General features: G+C 50.7%; 1 protein-coding gene across 3 annotated transcripts in view; it reads right to left on the bottom strand.

Annotated features, from left to right (window-relative positions):
- COL27A1 (collagen type XXVII alpha 1 chain) overlaps window positions 1-17,187 on the bottom strand; it is a 152,713-nt gene that overhangs the window by 13,960 nt on the left and 121,566 nt on the right. For all 3 annotated transcript variants that reach the window (XM_068657457.1, XM_068657458.1, XM_068657456.1), the window contains exons 39-45: window positions 8,781-8,834; window positions 8,551-8,658; window positions 7,167-7,220; window positions 6,809-6,862; window positions 2,260-2,316; window positions 2,045-2,098; window positions 1,066-1,119 (exon numbers count right to left, since the gene is read on the bottom strand). In XM_068657457.1, coding sequence (XP_068513558.1) covers window positions 1,066-1,119; window positions 2,045-2,098; window positions 2,260-2,316; window positions 6,809-6,862; window positions 7,167-7,220; window positions 8,551-8,658; window positions 8,781-8,834 — 435 coding nt within the window. The remainder of the gene's footprint in view (window positions 1-1,065; window positions 1,120-2,044; window positions 2,099-2,259; window positions 2,317-6,808; window positions 6,863-7,166; window positions 7,221-8,550; window positions 8,659-8,780; window positions 8,835-17,187) is intronic.

Below are 17,187 nucleotides of genomic sequence, written 5' to 3'. Positions count from 1 at the left end.
GTTTGAGAAAGGCACTGCACAAGCTACGTGCAGAATGAGTGGTTCACACAGCAAACACATCTCCAGTGTTGGTATCACCTCCTTTTTGCATGCTGCAGCCCTTTCCTTGGTTCTGCCTGGATGTCACATCTTGGACAGCTACCTACAGAAATGTGAAACTTGTCCTGTTCAATTCCCCATCACACACATCTCCATGCTTTCTTCTGGCCATCCAGATTTTTGTGTATTTGTGTTGGGCAGTTTCTGGAGGACCCACCTACAGAGCTCCCCCTCTTCAGCTTGTTTCTGAGCCGCATTTCTCATGCCCTTTCCTAAAGGCAAGCCAAAGCTCCCGCTTCCATTTGAAACACTGACATCTGCGGGGAAACCACCCCTCAGAATAAATTTACTCCACTGGGGAATGCAGCAGCTCTACCCATTTCCAGACAGAGCACATGACAGAGCACTAAGATTTTGACCCAAACTGAAATTTGTTGTTCTTCCCAGCAGCCCTACAAAAAATGGGAATCAATTCAACTTGATTTCCCAGTACAAACTCCATTGAATGTGCTACTGCACTCTTGGCTGCAATAATACACAGATATAATATGTCTGTCTGTCTGTGTGCTCACATATGCAAATTAGATCTGCCTTATATAGATAAAGGAATAAAAAATCATTTCCTTAAATTTGGATTTAATTTACTCTTTCACAATGCACTGAACTGGGAGTCACTGTGGTCTCACTGGGCCAGCTCTCCCCAGAAGCATCATTTCCAAGTGGCCCCTTCCAGTGTCACTGCCATCTTGCACTGCCCACCTCCTAAGCTTTCCAGCCTTTCTTGGGTTCTTCACAAAAGCCAGTTCTAGGGACAGGCTTTTGCAAGTGTCCCCTGTCCTGTCACCTATTTATTAGTCTCAAAATGTGACTCCAAAAGCCCATTTCATAGGCCTGGCTCATGGAAACACACACCCTGTGTTTCACACCTCACCGTACATCCCTACTGCAGCCCTTCCTACCTTCCTCCGTCTCTTTTTTCATATGCATGTGACATTGGGTAGCTTACAGTAAAGCAGCATCTCTTACAGGTAAGCCTTGCTGTCCAGGTTTTCCTCTTTCTCCATCAAGCCCTTCTTGACCCTTAAATAAAAAACAAGAGAAGGAACATTTGTTTGTTCTTGGGAATTTTGGTGGCATTGGGGAACAAACACAGGTGTAACAAGCAGCACAGGCAGGGTAAGATGAACATATCTGCATTCTGCTAATGCACAAACGTTGAAGCTCATGGGTAGTGTGCATGCTACCATGGATATGCATTGGAAAGAAGTAGCTAAGTGGAACTGCTAAAAACCATCTAAGCAAGGGGGAAGTTTTTCTAATGTGCCCCTAAATGCACACAGTTAACTTAACTGCTGCTCCAGTGAATTTAAACTTTTCTGTACTTTCCTGCAATGGGTTGCTCTGACCAGCTGCTTTTGGAGGTGAGACAGTCAGCAGAGACTTTCCGACCAACAGCAATTAGCTGGAGATGTCCCACAAAGTGGAAATCATTTGTAACTCTGGTCTTGCTTTTGAGAGTAATTGCATTAAGATTTTGGAAGCTTCCAGACATCCAAGTTAACAGAGATCTTCCCATGAAACTGTTTACAGCCATTGGCACATCAGCCTTGAATTTTGTCTGACTGACAATGACCTAACTTGTACACATCTTCCCCAGGGCATTTCCTTGATAACCACAAATAATCCTAATGAGAAATTCCTGCTCCTTCTTCTAGTGTGCTCCAGCATGTGCACAGCACTGTTGGATGCTGAGCTGCAGGAACTACATTAGACTTCAGCAAAATTTTTATCACTTCAGGTAAAAACACCTGAATTTCTCTTCCTTGTTTGAAACACAGCCACGTGCAGCAGTTGACAAGGCACAACAGCGGGTTATGAATTGTGCCTACTGGGCAAAGGGTAGACCTTCAGGGGGCTGATACCGATTAGGGGAACTTCTCCAGAACTATGATTTCTGAATCACACACTGGGAATAAGACAATCATTTACTGGGAAAAAGACTCACAGGATAACCAGGGTCTCCAGGTTCCCCTCGATCTCCTCTGTCACCAACGGGGCCCTACAGCAACACAACAAAAGGCTTAAGTTAGATGTTAACAATCCTCTTATCCACAGAATCTCGATGGCTTTATGCATGTTCTACAAGAAAGGAAGCAACCCAATTAGTCCCCTGGCAAAAAGCAGACCAGGACTGATTAGAGATGGGATTTAACATCTTACTCTGTCTCCGGGTGGTCCTTGCGGGCCTTCCACCTTCCCGTCATCACCTTGTTCTCCCTGTGAGTAAAAATACTCGTATGAATATAGATTACAGCTTATACAGCAGATGTTTCTGTACAGATCTTATCCAGTCTTCTCATATCATGGACATGTAAGTCAAAGCCTGCGTTGATTTTACTAATTGCTCATCCAAAGAACGTCTAAATTTGTTTTGTTTTGTTTATTTGTTTCACATCCTGTGGTACCCTGACTGTTCACATCACTTCCCTGATTTCTTGGTGGTTGTTTCTGCCTGGTCTAACCATCCCCACTAAGGAGCCAGGTGCAAAGAGTTATATTCAACAGTTCCTAAAACTAAGCAAGAAGCATGTAATTAGGACAATATGGGAAACAGTTTTCTGCCTCTGAATTTCATTGCCAACAGTCAAACCAAACTCTTTAATCAAGCACTTCCCCACCCTCACTGAGAGCAGCCTGGGCTGTCAAGGGAATGGGGGTGGTCTGGAAGGGCTCCCTGGTCGTGTGCCACCACCGTGGGCTTCTCTGACGTTGGACCAGGTGAGAAGGTCGGTCCCTCACGCTCGCTGTGTGAGCAGCTCTGCTCATCGATGGGATGCTCCCCAGCAGGAGCTCAGAGCTCATGGTTTGGCTGGCAGATAATATCACCCGGATTATTTATAACTGAGGTCTCTCTAAAACATCCACGGAGAGATCCCTCAAGACTCTCAAAACAGAAACTATTTTTTTTTTTTAATTCAGTTGTGCAAGTCACTTGGGGTCATGGTGTCCTGTTTTCTCTGGAGTCTTGCTCAGACATGGCCGTTTCTTTGCTCCCCTTCGGTTTTTGGCTACTTCCTATCAAGCAGTCTCTGGCGCTCAGGCTCCTTAGCATGGATGCATCTCACGCTTTGATGTTGCTGCTACTGGAGCGAGGAGGTCTGGGGGGTTCTGGCACTGTGGAGCTGCTGTGTTTGGACTGTTTGGTATGTGTCAACATCCAAAATGAACATCCAAATCCACATGGCTATGCAGGCACGCATCTTCCACAAACTTCTGCAATTTCCAGTGGTTGCATCAGCCCTTGCTGGTGTGCTTATGGCCATCTTTGACTGTTTCTCTGTGACTCTCATCTTCTGTTTGAGTTGGAGCTGCTGGTAGTAAGGTGCCTGTGCAATTTCTCAGTGGGAATTTCTCTGGGAGAAGGTTTTTGGGGTGCGTTGCTAATATATGGTGTCTGCTAATGGCATAACTGGAGCAGAAAATAAGCAGCAGTGAAAAAGCTCTGACAATGGAGCTGATGGCTTGGCTTCCACAGGGACTGGGCACACAGCTTGGAATTGGGGCTGTGCCGCTTCTCATGGTGCTGATCACCAGGACTGACATTTGCAGCTTGGTAGAATGAGACTAGAGATTTGGAAAATCTCCTGCAGTTAACCTCAACAGGCAGCAAAGAGCTCAGTGCATCTCTCTTCATTACATGCTTGATGACAGAGGCATTTTCTCTGCTGCTGCACCATTTGTTGGATGGGTGCTGCCAGGATTTCAGATATAATCCAAGGTTATGGTTACACATAGCCATAGGAGATCAGGTGTTGGGTGATGAACTGTTTACTTGCCTGGTTTTTTGGGGGGGAGGTGTCTTGGTAAAATAATAATAATAAAAAAATATATATATATGGGGAGAAACTGACAGTATGGCTTGAGAATGCAGTACTGAGCAATAGGGACAGAGAGATTTGGGTGGCAGAACAGAAGGAAAGAAAAGCAATGCCTAACAGGCTCTGCCAACAAAGTTTCCAGTGCTAATGAACTCACCAATTGAAATCAGCTGCAGAATACCTGGCAACTCGTTTAATTTCTCATCACTATCAAAGGAGTGTAGGATAGAAGAGAAACAAAGCCACCATTTCTCAAGTCTCAGAGAAAATAAATAAATCCCAGCATACGTGTTACTGCGCAGAAGTCTTGGCACCAACTGCTTCTGCTCAAACAGGATGTGAACACCTTGCCATTTGGGAGCTGAGATGGGTGTGATGAACACAAAGAAAGCTTACAGCTCTGGGGAGCTCTGAAGAGCATCAGGACTCACAGACCTTCTCTCTGAAGTTTTGTCTCTTATTGCCACTTTGTCCTTTGTCTTCTGAGAAAGTCCTGCAGGACTGGTCAGCTCTAGGACTGCGAGACTGAGCTCCTCCAGGACTTCCTGATGCCTCAGCTGCTCGAGAGGGAGATGAAAGGTCTGCACTAATTCTTTGGAAAGTTGCAGTGAAAAGAAGTTAGAGTAAAGGGCAGCAAAGTAAACATGTTGGGATACAAATGGAAAATGCATGGAGAAGAAGGGAAGGCTTGTTGTTGTTGGCTCCTGGCCCAAAGTGAGATACACCAGTTTGTAATTTTTAAAAGGATCCCATCTGGACTGCTTTAAGCAGCTGCCAAGTGCAGGCGTCTGCTCTGAGCAAGGCCTCTTTGAGGAGCTGTAAACGTATTAAACACAGCAGAGTAGCTGGCTGGGATGGCACAGCGGAGCTGGATTCACAGCAATGCCTCTCACCACTCCACCTTCTGCTCTGTAGGAGGGAAGGCCTTCCCCACCATCCTGTATCCTCTTTCTTCAGCAAACCTACATCTACCACACAGCTTAAAGCTCACAGAACAGCCACGGTCCCACTTTCGTTTCTGCTTCCATTCCCAGCTCCAGGCTTCCATTTTAACATGCGCACGCGTGCGCGAGGTTACAGACGTCTGGAGGGGAGGAATCTGTCTGTCCTCGGGCTGAGGTCCAGGCAACTCTTGGGAGATAAGAAGGAAGGATGGATAAGAAGACTGAGATGCAGGTTTTGTGGAGAACCTGGGTGCTGCAGGAAACAATGCTGGAGACTGAGCAGACGACGCTGGGCTCTCCCTGCAGCGTGCCAGCAGACCTGCTGTCTGTCAGGATGGTGTGAGCAGGACCTGGCTCTCCGTGGTCATTAACAGGCCTTATCGTTCTCAGCAGATGCATGAGATGCTTTGGAGTTTTTGCCAGGCTTCAGCTTGGATACTTGCAATTAGAGTCCATTTTATCATCCATGGTTAAGCTATTGCACAGCGTTGTTGCGCTCTGACCACACAAGATCCGTGCTATCTCCGAGGAGCTGCAGGCTGTGAAGTTTCCTTGCAGCTGGGTGAGCAGAGGGACACAGGCAGCTCTGTCACAGCAGCGCTGGTGAAGGGAGACAGCTTACCAAGCACTTCAAATTAATGATTTGGGGTGATGGGAGCTTTCAAGATGGCAAATTTAAATGTGGAGAGATTTAAAAAAAATCAGCAGTAACAATTTCAACAGAGATACCTGTCTGCACATCTGTTACTCCTCCTGTTCTAAAGCCAGTGGCAGTTTTGCTCTTGGTTGCCACAGCTCCCAGTGTTTTGCCAGGATGCTCAAGTTTCAGCAGAGAGGCTGTGAGAAACCTCTGGCCAGGCTGCACTGGAGAGTGCAGAGGGTGGAAATGCAGCAAGGCAGCGATGGAGGAGCTGAGCAGCAGGAGCACCACCAGCTGCTGCTGTGCCACGGGGGTGACAGTGGCAGGAGAGGAGAGAAAGAGCAGCAGGAACTGCAGCGTTTCTGAGACACGGGAGGTTTGTTGGTGGAGCACAAGAGCTCCTGGCCACCAGCACGAGGAGCCTGCAGGCAGAGCAAGGGGAGCAGCACGAATAGGGTGTCCTGACACCAAAAGGATGCACTCAAAGGCCCAGCACGGACGTGGCCTCGGGATCTCTGCCCTGAGTCCCACAGACTCCTTTTACAAGCAACGAAGCTCCTGCTTGCAGGCGCACATCTGCAGCCACACACGGAAAGGAGCAGAAGGAGTTTGCACATCTTTCCTCTTCGCTGGGACCCCAGGGCTGCCCGTTCCCAGTCACCACCACTTTCCTCCCTGTGCCGGGGGAGAGAGCATCACTGCTGCTACTGCAGGCACGTGAGGGGCTCCAGCGGCACCGAGAGCAGGGCCAGAGCCAGCTGGGTTGGCCTGGGAGCACGGCAGCCAGCCCCGCCGGCAGGAAACCATTAAGGCGTGAGTCACTTCTCCAGCCTGAACTGGTTACGGCTGCGCTGACTCAGCAGAAGGGGAAAAACGCACGGGGAAAGGGAAAGAGGGCTCTGAGTCAGCCCAGCACCCCTCGCCGAGCCCCCTCACCGCAGCTGGGCTGAGTCAGAGCCCTTGGCCCACAGCAGTGAGGATGGAAACAGGGCAAGGGTGATGGAGACCGGTTCTGCCCCGCTTCGATAACCTCATCTTAGCATGGGTGGGCTGGAGGTGCACGAGCTTTGAGACACAGCAATCCTAGTGCTGTTCCTGCTGGAGATGGCTATAGCACGAGCCTCTTTCAAGAACACAGCTTGTGTTTCTGCTGCAGGGTATGACCATTGTCCCTGTGGCCTGTGTGACTGGGCTGTGCAGGCCTCCTGGGGCTAAGCTTTGGTGCTGAGGCTGTAACTGATGCTGCAGCAGCAGAGCAGCGCTGGCTCACGTTTATGACAGACCGGATGGCTACGCCGCCAGCTTACCTTCTCCCCCTTTGGCCCCGGTGGTCCAATCGGCCCTGGTGGTCCTGCGTGTCCCTGCGGAGAGCAGACAGCAAGTGAGGAGACAGGAGAGAGCTGCCTGACCAAAGGTCCTGCCTGGTTTCCTGACAGCTCGCACAAGCCCTGCACTGCACACCCCAGCTGTGGAGGCACACGCAGGTCACGGCAGAGATGAACAGGCTGGATCTGGAGAAGCTGACACGGTGCAAACAGACACTAGAAAAACAACTAAACCAAACCCAACTTCTGATCAGAAGTAAGTCATAGCCACGTGCTGCAGTGGCAGTTTTGTTACAGCTCAGAAGAGCTGGAAGCCAGAGGATGAAAATAAAAACCTTACCTGGTAACCCTTCAAGCCGGGCTCCCCCTGAGCACCCATCCTTCCCGGAGCACCCTGGAGAGGCAAGCACAGAAAGCACCATGAGAGCAGCCCGCAGGTGCAGCCGCAGGAAGAGGACACACCAGGCTGCACAAAGCAAAGCTCAGCACAGCAAGGGAGCATTTCAGCACAGCCACCCTCTCCCCTGGCCGCTGGGGAGCATTGCTGCAGCCATCTGAAACGCCCTCGCTTTATACCCAAATTGGCTTTGTGCTAGGAAGTCCACCAGCGAGACCCTCCTCACGCATGACCTAATCCTAAACTGCAGGGAGGAAACCTTTCGGTGTGGGTTCTGAGTTTGGGAAGGGAGTTTTCTGGGTTGGGCTGAGGGCATTGCAAAAGCTGTTCATTGCATCTCTATCAGTCTGCACAAAAGGGTTTTAACCAGATCATCAGGTTAAAGTGAAGAGCAACCTTCCCAGATAATCCCATTTAGTGTGGAAGGAAGCTCTTTCCTCAGGACAGACTGCAGAGACGTGCTCAGCCCAACACACTGCTCGGACACTGCTCAGCTTCCTTGTGAAATAATCCACGGAGGCTTTGCCAACGAATCTAAGGGAGGATATATGGGGAGGCCATAATTTTTGACACAGGAAAACACTGTCCGCAGAACCCTTATTCCATCACTCACTTGCTACTGTTCTGAAACATCACCGCGATTCCCGGTTCATAAATAATTCCTGCTCTTTCACTAAGTTCTACCAAATAAAATTGCAACGAGTTTTCTTACCAGCCTGCCACGCGTGAGGAGGTGCTCGTTACTTACTGCTGCTGACCATACCTGCTTGTCTCACGTTCCTAAAGCCAATTAACTTTCTTCCCTCTCTGCCACGGAGTTGTTCTCTCTGAAAACCTTACCTTCAAGCCCCAGCTCAAACCCTTTCCCATGCTGTATTTCTTCTTGCTGTAAGTGTTTTAGATAAGTATATCAAGAGTGGGTGTAGAAGCGGGGCAGAAGTCCAAGGCAGAGTTCCTTTTAACAACACAGTTTGACTTGGAAGCGGCTCTTACCATGAGTGTGCAGTCTCAAAGGGAAAGATCTTAGCAAAAAATAGCTTATCAGCTCACTCCCTTCTCAAGAAAAAATCCCCAATACTTCAGCTCGTCTAGGGACTTGTAAAGAAGCGCCATGCTGCAATGTGAGCTGGGCTCACGGGCACCACCACCACTGTGGAGTCTCCTCTGCTGCTCAGAGCAATCATTAAGCTCTTTTGGTCAATTTAACTCATCTAGCATCATTTCACTCTCCCTGCTCGGGAGCCCTTGTTGGGCTTTGTGTGGGCTCGTGCCCCGCACAGTCATGTTTCTGCGTGTTGTGTTCAACCATCTGCAGAGCTCTTCTCACCATAGGTCCCAGGGTACCTCGGGATCCTTTAGGGCCTTGGTTCCCCTTCGGCCCCTCCTTCCCTGGAGCTCCTGTCTCGCCGAGCTGCCCCTGGTAGCCCTTGCTGCCCTGCAGAACAAAGGCACAGACATTAATGCAGGACAAAACAGCACAAGCAGATAAATATCAAAGAGGAGCAAAGAAAAGGGAGATCCAGAGGAGGAAACGTTATCAGTGGGAGATGTTCTTACCTTCTGGCCAGGCTTGCCTTTTTCCCCCTGTTTTCCTGGTTTCCCTTCTGGTCCCTAGGAGAGATTAAAAAAGCTGTTGGAATGGGAAAGCAAAGAAATCCCGTCCCAACCAGGTCCTCAGTTTATTTTCCTGGTGCCTGCAACCCTGACAGCATCCTCTCCCATCCCATCCCATTCCCAAGGGAGCCAACAAGGAGGTGAGGCAGTCACGGGCACAATTCCCAGGTGCTTGGCAGGAGCGTGGCCAAGTTTCTTCTTCAGCTGCTCCTGCACGTGGACACGGACCCCTGTGCCCAGTGAGCACAGAGCAGCAGGGCAGAAAGGCGGCGGATTTCATCTTCACCCCACATGCCAAGGGCAGGCAGGGGATGGCAAACCACCGCCTGGTGTGTCCGTCCGTCCTCGAGGGCATGGAAGGGGAATCTCAGCAGTGCTCCTTGAAGCACCCAAAGAACTGAAAACTGGTACCTGCTCCTGCTGCACCAAGGGTCGTTTCCCGCACCATCAGCTGAAGCACCAAATTGGATAGCAATACTTTTTAGAGGGTTTTAGAACAATGGCAGTGAAACCACTGCTTCAGCAGCAATCCTCTTTGTCTTCACATTGACAAAACAGACGCTTGTTTCATTTTCTATCTACCTGCCATACGCAGGTCACAATGCAGAAACCACCTCCCCGTGTTACTATCCCTGCAAGGAACGGCACAATAAACCCCAGCGTGCTGGTCAGGCACTGAGAAATGCACGGGGATGCAGCACTTCAGGTGGGAGCCACAGCAAGGAGAGACAGAAACGCCGGCCTGCTCTGTGCCCCTCCGTGGGTGTCTCACGTGCAGCACACCCCCCCAGCTGTCCTCGCACACACACAAACCGAAATTAGCGGTGACGAGCGGCTAAGTATAGCACATTCTCCTTGGGGAGCCCAGGGAAATTATTTTTTCAATGTTTGACCCCGTTGGCTGCAAGGCAGACAACATATTTTGGATTTGACAGAAACGAGCAGAAGTATCACTGAAGAAAATAACTCAGACTTCTTGGCAGCTGCCACGTGCTTTTCAGCAGCCTCCACACACCAGCACAGCATCTCTCCCCTGCCCTGTTAAGGAGGTATCGTTTGCACCCCTGTTGATGCTGCAGGACAGCATCGCTCTCTCAGGTGAACAAAAGCAACTTGGAAAGCTGGCCATATCTGAGGGTTTTCACTCTGATCTCAAACATGGGCCTCCTGAGTGCCTGCTCTTAACACAAAGGAGCAATTCAGGCTTATTATAGCCCTGAAGAATCGTGGCAGCTCTTCAGTGCCCCCGAGGGAACAGCTCCGTTTAAATAAGTCAAACATTTCAAGAGCCCACCTTGCCAGCACTCTCAGAGCTTCACAAAGGACGAGTCTCTGCGAGGACTTCACGGGTCCTGGTCTGTTGCCTCTCCAGTCTGCTCGGGGCTTTTGTTGGCTGTTTTGTGCTGCCACTTCCCCAGAGAGCACTTTTGGGATTAGTTTCCCACAGACGCTGCCCAGCCGCAACAGGCGATGAATTGTGGGTGACAAGGCCCTGGCGTCACCCCGCGATGTACACTTTTGACAGGAGTACAAAGAAATCCTCGCCAACAAAAGCATCCGACTGGGAAGTGGCCACCCCTACCCAGCCAACCCAACCCCTGCCAGGGTACCAGGGCGCTCAGCTTCCCCACGTGTCGGTGCTTGGAGGCACAGCAAAGCAATGTGAACGCCCACAGACCCTGCTCTGCAGGAGTACTGCGATGCCCAGTGGCTTGAAAACTGGGAGAGGGAACAGTGGTACCACTCACAAAAGTTTACTGTCAAAACAAGACCTGAATGAACAAAGACACAACTGGGATTTCCAATTAGTTGCATAATATTTTTTTTCCATCGGTCTCCCTGGGCTGTGCTCTAAGATCTTTTGGAAGTTTGGGCAGTGGATATTTCTTGCAAATTGAAGAAAGGACGTTTGAAGCTAAATCTGTTCCTGGCCCTGGTGAGGGCCAAGCTGTCGATTTTCTCCAACAGAGTCATTTTGCACGCTGAGACGTGCTCCTGAATTGCTGTGATGTGAAATCTCTTGAAACAAATACTTCCACGCTACTTGTGTTTGCCTCCCCAGGACGAGGATGTGTTACAGGGTTTGTGAAAAATGCAGACGTCCCACAGCTACATCAGAGGAGCAGGACGTAGAGCCTGGTCCCCCCACCTGAGCACATCTCCCATGGAAGCAATGACTGAAAAGTGCTTCTGCCCCGCACCCAAAAAATGTCTTTGCTTTTTGAAAAGATGGGTTTGGGTCTTAACTCTTCCCTAATGAGAAACAAAATTCCCACATCACTCCTAAAATCTGCCAGCATCCAAGTTCATGCCACAATCATGTGCTGCAGCTACAGGGCCAGAGTCATTTAAGAGAGGTGGGAAAAAAAAACAAACCAAACCCCACTTTGACAGCCCAAGGCCTGTGCACAAAAATAAATCAACCCACAGAAGACTGTGCAGTGCTCAGGCAGGGTCTCACTCTCCCTGGGCTCCTTTGGCTCATCTTTCCGTGTTGGGATACAGATACAGGCTCTGAAATCTTCCTGGGCTGTCTTCTCCCCTCCTGATGCACCAGCCTCGGTGAGCAGCGATGTTCATCCACTCCAGGAGGCTCTCCTGAGCCCTTCAGCCGGGGTGCGGCTCCTTCTCCATCACTGGAGAACAAAACTTGGCAGCATCTCCGCCTCCTGTCAGCGATAGCTGAGCGACCAGCAGTGACTCGCGGTAAACCACAGAGCCCTTCCTTTCAGGCTCCCTCGCTGTGCTAGCCCTTGTCGGCCGGTTAAAAGCATCGCCGGTGTAAATAAATGGGTCAAACCACGCTGGCAGCGCCGGCGGCCGAGACGTGGCTTGGATCTTGCAGCCTCAGCCACCTCCTCGAGCGGAGCGAGCTCTATCAGCGAGGGATGTTTCTGGGCTCCACCAGCGTGCTTTCTAGGACTTTGGCCAGCGGAGCTGTGCTGGTGCGCGGGAAGCCTACCATATGGCTCATTTTCCTGGATGTGCTTTCTCCAACTGCGCAGGAATGTTGCCCAGATGAGTTTAGAGGCAGTCCTGCATTTGTCTGGGGTTCCCAGCTATGTGGTATCTCTCCTTGTGATGCTCCAGATGCGGTTGCTGCTTGGTGCGGTCCCAGAAGTTTGCAGGGCACACACGCAGCAGTTTGTACAGCTCCAAGAAGTCACCGTGCTGCCCCATGTCACATGTCACACGGGTAATAACCAGCCCAGCACCAGCTTTGGTAGCCTTCAAAAAAAGGTCAGGTTTTCTTTCTCCCTGTTCTTTTGATTCATCTATCCGGGGATGAAAAAAATGGGGCCAGAACAGGAAAAAATAAATCAATCAATAGATCAAATTCAGTGGGATTGACACCTCATGCAGAGTCTCCAAAATCCATCAGCAACCCAGCACCATTTGGTACCTTTTTCATTGTACTGTGAAGTTTCCAGGCTTCCTGCTGCCTTTAGCAGAGAGAGCAACAAGGGGTAGAAATGCAGAAAAGATGATACATAACAATAATTCATTCCAGGTTCTTTTTTCCTAGATACAAATCAGTTGGGTTAGTGTGCCAAGACGCTGAACGCTTGACATGTTTATTCTTGGGGTTTGTACACATTTTGTTGTATGCTTTGGGTCACTGGTTTTCTGAAGAAACAAATCTTTCCAAGCTTCTTCTGGGAGCAGGATTATTTTTAAATGGCCATTTCTCTTTACACACTGCGCCCGTCACTGGAGAAGCACATCAGTATCTTCAGAAGATGGTGGTACTTGTGACCAGGGACAGCAGAAAGCAGCAGTTTTTACAAGTTTTTCATGACTTCAAGTATGCCAAAATATCCCAGGAAAGCAAAAATGTTCATCTTAGGTCTAGTTTGTTTAAAATTTCATTGCCAGCTTCAGTAAGGAGCCAATTTTTTAAGATTTCTTCAGCGTTAGATATTCCCGTATGGGAGAGCTGTGGATGGTTTATTGTCCAATGCAGATCGATAAGTTTGTAAGGGAAACAGAGGCGTCCCGAAAACCTCACTGAGGAAGCTGAACGGACTGCAGGGTATCTGCCCCAAGCGGGGCAAACAAGGTTACAGTGCAGCCCCAGGCTTCCCCTGCACGTAGCGATGCTCCGCTCTGCATGCACCAGGCCTTGGGATGTGGTTTCTGAGACTCCCCAGCCTGGTTGGCCTCAAGGAGACCGTGGCTCTTGGCACTTCAGAGGACAACTTTCTGCTTTTCCTGCAGGCTTGAAGCACGGCACAGGAGAGAGGCTCTAGGAGGACACAGCACCTGGTGAGACAGCTTCCCAAATCCCGTCTCAGGCAGGTTCAGGACTACAAGACTGCCGTGGAGCATGTTTTTGGGTGTTTTGGGTGTCAGTAAGTGGGGTCTGAGGTCACTCTCCTCTTCCAAAAGTGAGGCAGGAAGAAAAAGAAGAACCAGAATGCAGCCAAGGAGTAAAGAAAAGAAAGTGCCGATGGTGATGGAAAAAACGGTGCTAGTTTGAGGCACTGGAAGCAGGAAGGGCAGAAAAGCTAAAGCAGCAGTAGGGGTAGTAAGCATGAAGCGTAGGATGACCATGCCCATATTGTTCAAGGCCCAGCCAGCCAGCTCATTTAAAGGGAAATGAAAAAGCCCCATATCATTTCCTACTGCTCAGCAACGTCTCCATATGAGAACCTCTACTTAATAAACTTTGATCGAGAGAAGCCTCCCCCCATAGAGGACAGCTCACAAGCACTCAGGAAATTAGTGGGATTATTGGGGCCGGGCATTTGAAGACATAAATGTTTTGGATTTATAAGAAACACATTTCCTAATCTCTCTGCCTAGCAGTAGTTTGCAAGGGGAGGAGACACGGCAGTAGCTCCTGCATGGGTTTGGGAAAGAAGAAAGACTCAACTGTTCTTGAGAAGAAAGACCTGATTGTACTGTAAGGTTCAGAGGGTTTTGCTGGGATCACTGGGAAGCAACGGGCTCTTGGGCTGCCTGTGGGAACCCAAGTGGTGAGCACAGGTAGAGCTGGCTGGCTGGATTCAAAGAAAACGCAAGCTGGGAAACCCTACAAAAAGATCTCAGATGGAAAAACTACAGCAAGCACCGCTATGACTTCCTTCTCAGTTGAGTTCCTCAGCTTGAAGCGTGGAATCCAAAACTAAACCTTGTATCCCAAACTCCCTGCTCTAGAGCAAGTCCTTATCTGCAGGCAATGTCGCTCTGAAATATGCAGCTTTGGTTTTGTGGATGGGGACGTCTATTTGACTCATCTCTTCTAAGCAGCGTAAGCAGTTTCACAGTGCAAGGCAGCAAAGAGAATTGCATGGGGAGCAGTGCGGTGTGCTCTGAGCCACTCTGGTTTGGCCTGATTGCTCTGAACTGCCACTGAGTTGTTGTTTCTGGGAATTTTTCTTTTTTTTCCTCTTTTTTTTTTTTCTTCCCTATTTCCTCATCTCTAAGGCAGCACACGAGACAAAGGTGCTACCCAAAGGTGGCTCGATGATGGGTGGGAGGCGCAGGAGAAGTGCAAGCCCTCAGCACCATGGATCTGGGAAGCTTTCCCACAAGATGACACCAAAACGCTCCAAAGAATTGGCCACTTCTGGAGGCTGCCAACTGGGAAGAAAGCAATAGAGAGAGCGCTCCGGCAGTACAACTCCTACTTGCACTAATAAGCACTGCTCGGGTCTTTCTTTTCTCCTGCAAGCACTAGGGGTTAACATCTTCCTTCTGAAGGACACGAATGCCCTGGGGTTGTGGAAGAGGAGGGGAACGAAATCCTCTCTTGCAATAAGGAGGGGAATCTTGGAGGAACTGCACAGAAAGCGCGTCTCCTTGGTCTGAGTCAGGAAAGAAACCGTGCCAAGTCAACGGGATTTATTTCAAATTCTGGCTCATTTCAACTCCTATTAACTCTAAACGAAGACCAGCTGGGATCAGCCTGCCTTCCCAAGCGGCAGGGACCGAGCAGCGCTGGCCGGCGTGCAGCGAGGACCAACGGCCCTGGGGCTGCAGGCAGCGAGTCCCCACGCACCGCGGGGTGCCCGGCTCCCCGGGGGGCTGCGGTCTGCTCCAGGGGACTCAGTGCATCGGGTGGGCTGAGTCACGGACACCAGAATAGCAGATGAGGGTAAAAAAAAGCAATAAAAGCTCCCAAACAACACAATCCAGCACGTACCTTCCCCTAAAATGGGATGTTTAGACTGCGGCAGAAGCAGCTGAACCTGGGGCCATTGGAGATGCCGTGAGTACTGAGGGAAAAGGAGTGCACAGAGGGCAGTGATTACGAAGGACAAGGACTGCACGGAGGGCAGAGCTGCCCGGGGGTCACAGCACCGCTTCCAGAAGGGGAAGGAGAACCTGGGGGCTGCAGCCCCGCAGAGCCACTCACCCCGACCCTTGCTCCAGCCCTAGCCAAAGCAAAGGGCTCAAGCACGTTTGACTTCACTCCTAAGCAACCCTATTCCCCTTTGATTTTTGCTGCAAGGCCAATACTTGCTTATGGCTCTGCTGGATGTTTGTCCACACGAGGAATGACACTCAGCGGCTCCAAGGCTGTTAAACAATGACACGCCACGGCCAAGCACAGCACCTCCAGCTACAGAAGCTTCGCTCCAGCAGAGGAACTGGCGCTGTAGGGACTGGAAGGGACAGGCAGGAGAAGCACGTCCCGCTGCGTCCCCTCCTCTTGCATGGAGGCCGTGGCTGTGCCTTGGGAGCTGGGTCATGCACAAGCCCCAGAGATACTCAGCTGCTGCAGCATTGCACCCAGAGCCCGTGCCCCTTGACAAGCACAGCGTCCCACGGCAGTATCTGAGACATGCCTGGCCCGTGGGCCAGCACAGCCCATGCTGAGACGATGCCCAGGGCACAGGAACGGTGCTGGGAGACTCCTCCTCCCCTTCAGCCTCTGCCACTGACCTCCTGCATCATCCTGGGCCTGCTGCTCAGCCAGAGGGCAACCCCATGTCCTTGGGGAGCTCCTGCAGCAAGGGCTCCCCACCCAACCCATCCACCAGGGCACTAACAGCTTGTCCAGGAAACAACAGCTCAGCACATTATTATATAAAAAAAATAAAAAAAGGCATGGATTCCTGCATGGACAACTGAGATTGAAACCAGAAGTGACTCCGGGACTGTCCCTCGGCAGCCCCAGTGCTCTCTTGAGCCGAGTGCCATGGCAGTGCCGTGGTGCTGCCAGCTGTCGCTGAGCTCATGTGCTCGGAGTGAATGGCTGGATGCAGCAGCGAGGCGCTTTGTTGCAGAAAACCTTTGAATTATGTTTCCAGGGGCAGGAAACAGAAAAGAACAAAGAGCAAAAAAAATATGCTTTGGGACAAACGCTGCTGTAAGTGATGTTTGGACAGCTCTATAACAGAGCAGTGTGGCGGATGGGAATTAGCTCCTGCCCAATGCTGCTATAACAGAGCCCAGAAACCAGCCCCAGTGTGGCTGTGACCACGGCGTGGCATTACTGGAGAGAAAATGTGAGCTCAGAGCACAAGGTCTTCCCCGACCAGCACGTCTTCCTTCTGCTTCAAGACTTCAGCTTGTAGATGATGGAGAAAGGACAGGAACATCGGGTGTAAGTCAGTGGGTAGGATGCTGTCCTCGGGACACCACCCAAGGCTGCGTGTGGAGTTGCTGCTGCCCTGGGGAGATGTGGCTGGGACCATGGTGCTGGAGCCAAGAGCCACAAGTTCTCTCGGTTCTCAGGAGAGTGGCTTTGCCCTTTTCAAAGCACTTTGAGTTCCCTCCAAACACCTTCTTAGGTCTTCAGTCTTTCCCAGTCCTGTCACTCTACCCTCTGGGAGAGCAAACCAAAGGACTCTGACCTTGTCACACCGGAGCAAAAGGACTCACCAAGGCCCTAGAGCTCTTTGGGCCTGGCGGTGCACATCTGCACCAGGCAGCAGGGCCGGCACAGGCAGCCAGACCTTCTCTGATGTCATTGTTTATGGCCATTCCTGCCACTGAAGCATCTGGCTCAAAGCTTTCCACGTCCTGACGTGGCTTGAATGACACTGCAGATAGGATTTCAGGTTAAAAAGGAAGTGGAAAAAGAAAAGAGCTCAGCTCCCAGTTTTGCTGAACAATGAGGGATTTTCTTGTTTCTGTGCTTGTTGTATTTCATTACCTACAGGCTCTCCAATTGCTTTCCTGGAACTGTAAAAGCCTTGCTATCAGATGTCTGCCTTGTATGACAACCAGCGCGTTACGAAAACCGCAGCGCACAGCCACGGAGAGCAGCTGGAAAGCCACGGCCTGCCGCCTGCCAACTGGCCCGGGCCCTGCGCTCCGGCACCGTGGGCCGGTCGTCCTCCACGGGAAGGGCTGGACGGGGGCTGGAAGGGAGCACTGCCAGGAGGGGGTCACCCTC

This window comes from Anas acuta, chromosome 20, assembly GCF_963932015.1.
Source record: "Anas acuta chromosome 20, bAnaAcu1.1, whole genome shotgun sequence".
Lineage (NCBI taxonomy): Eukaryota > Metazoa > Chordata > Aves > Anseriformes > Anatidae > Anas > Anas acuta.
Note: the sequence above shows the minus strand (reverse complement) of the source record. Positions and strands in the feature narration are given on the sequence as shown.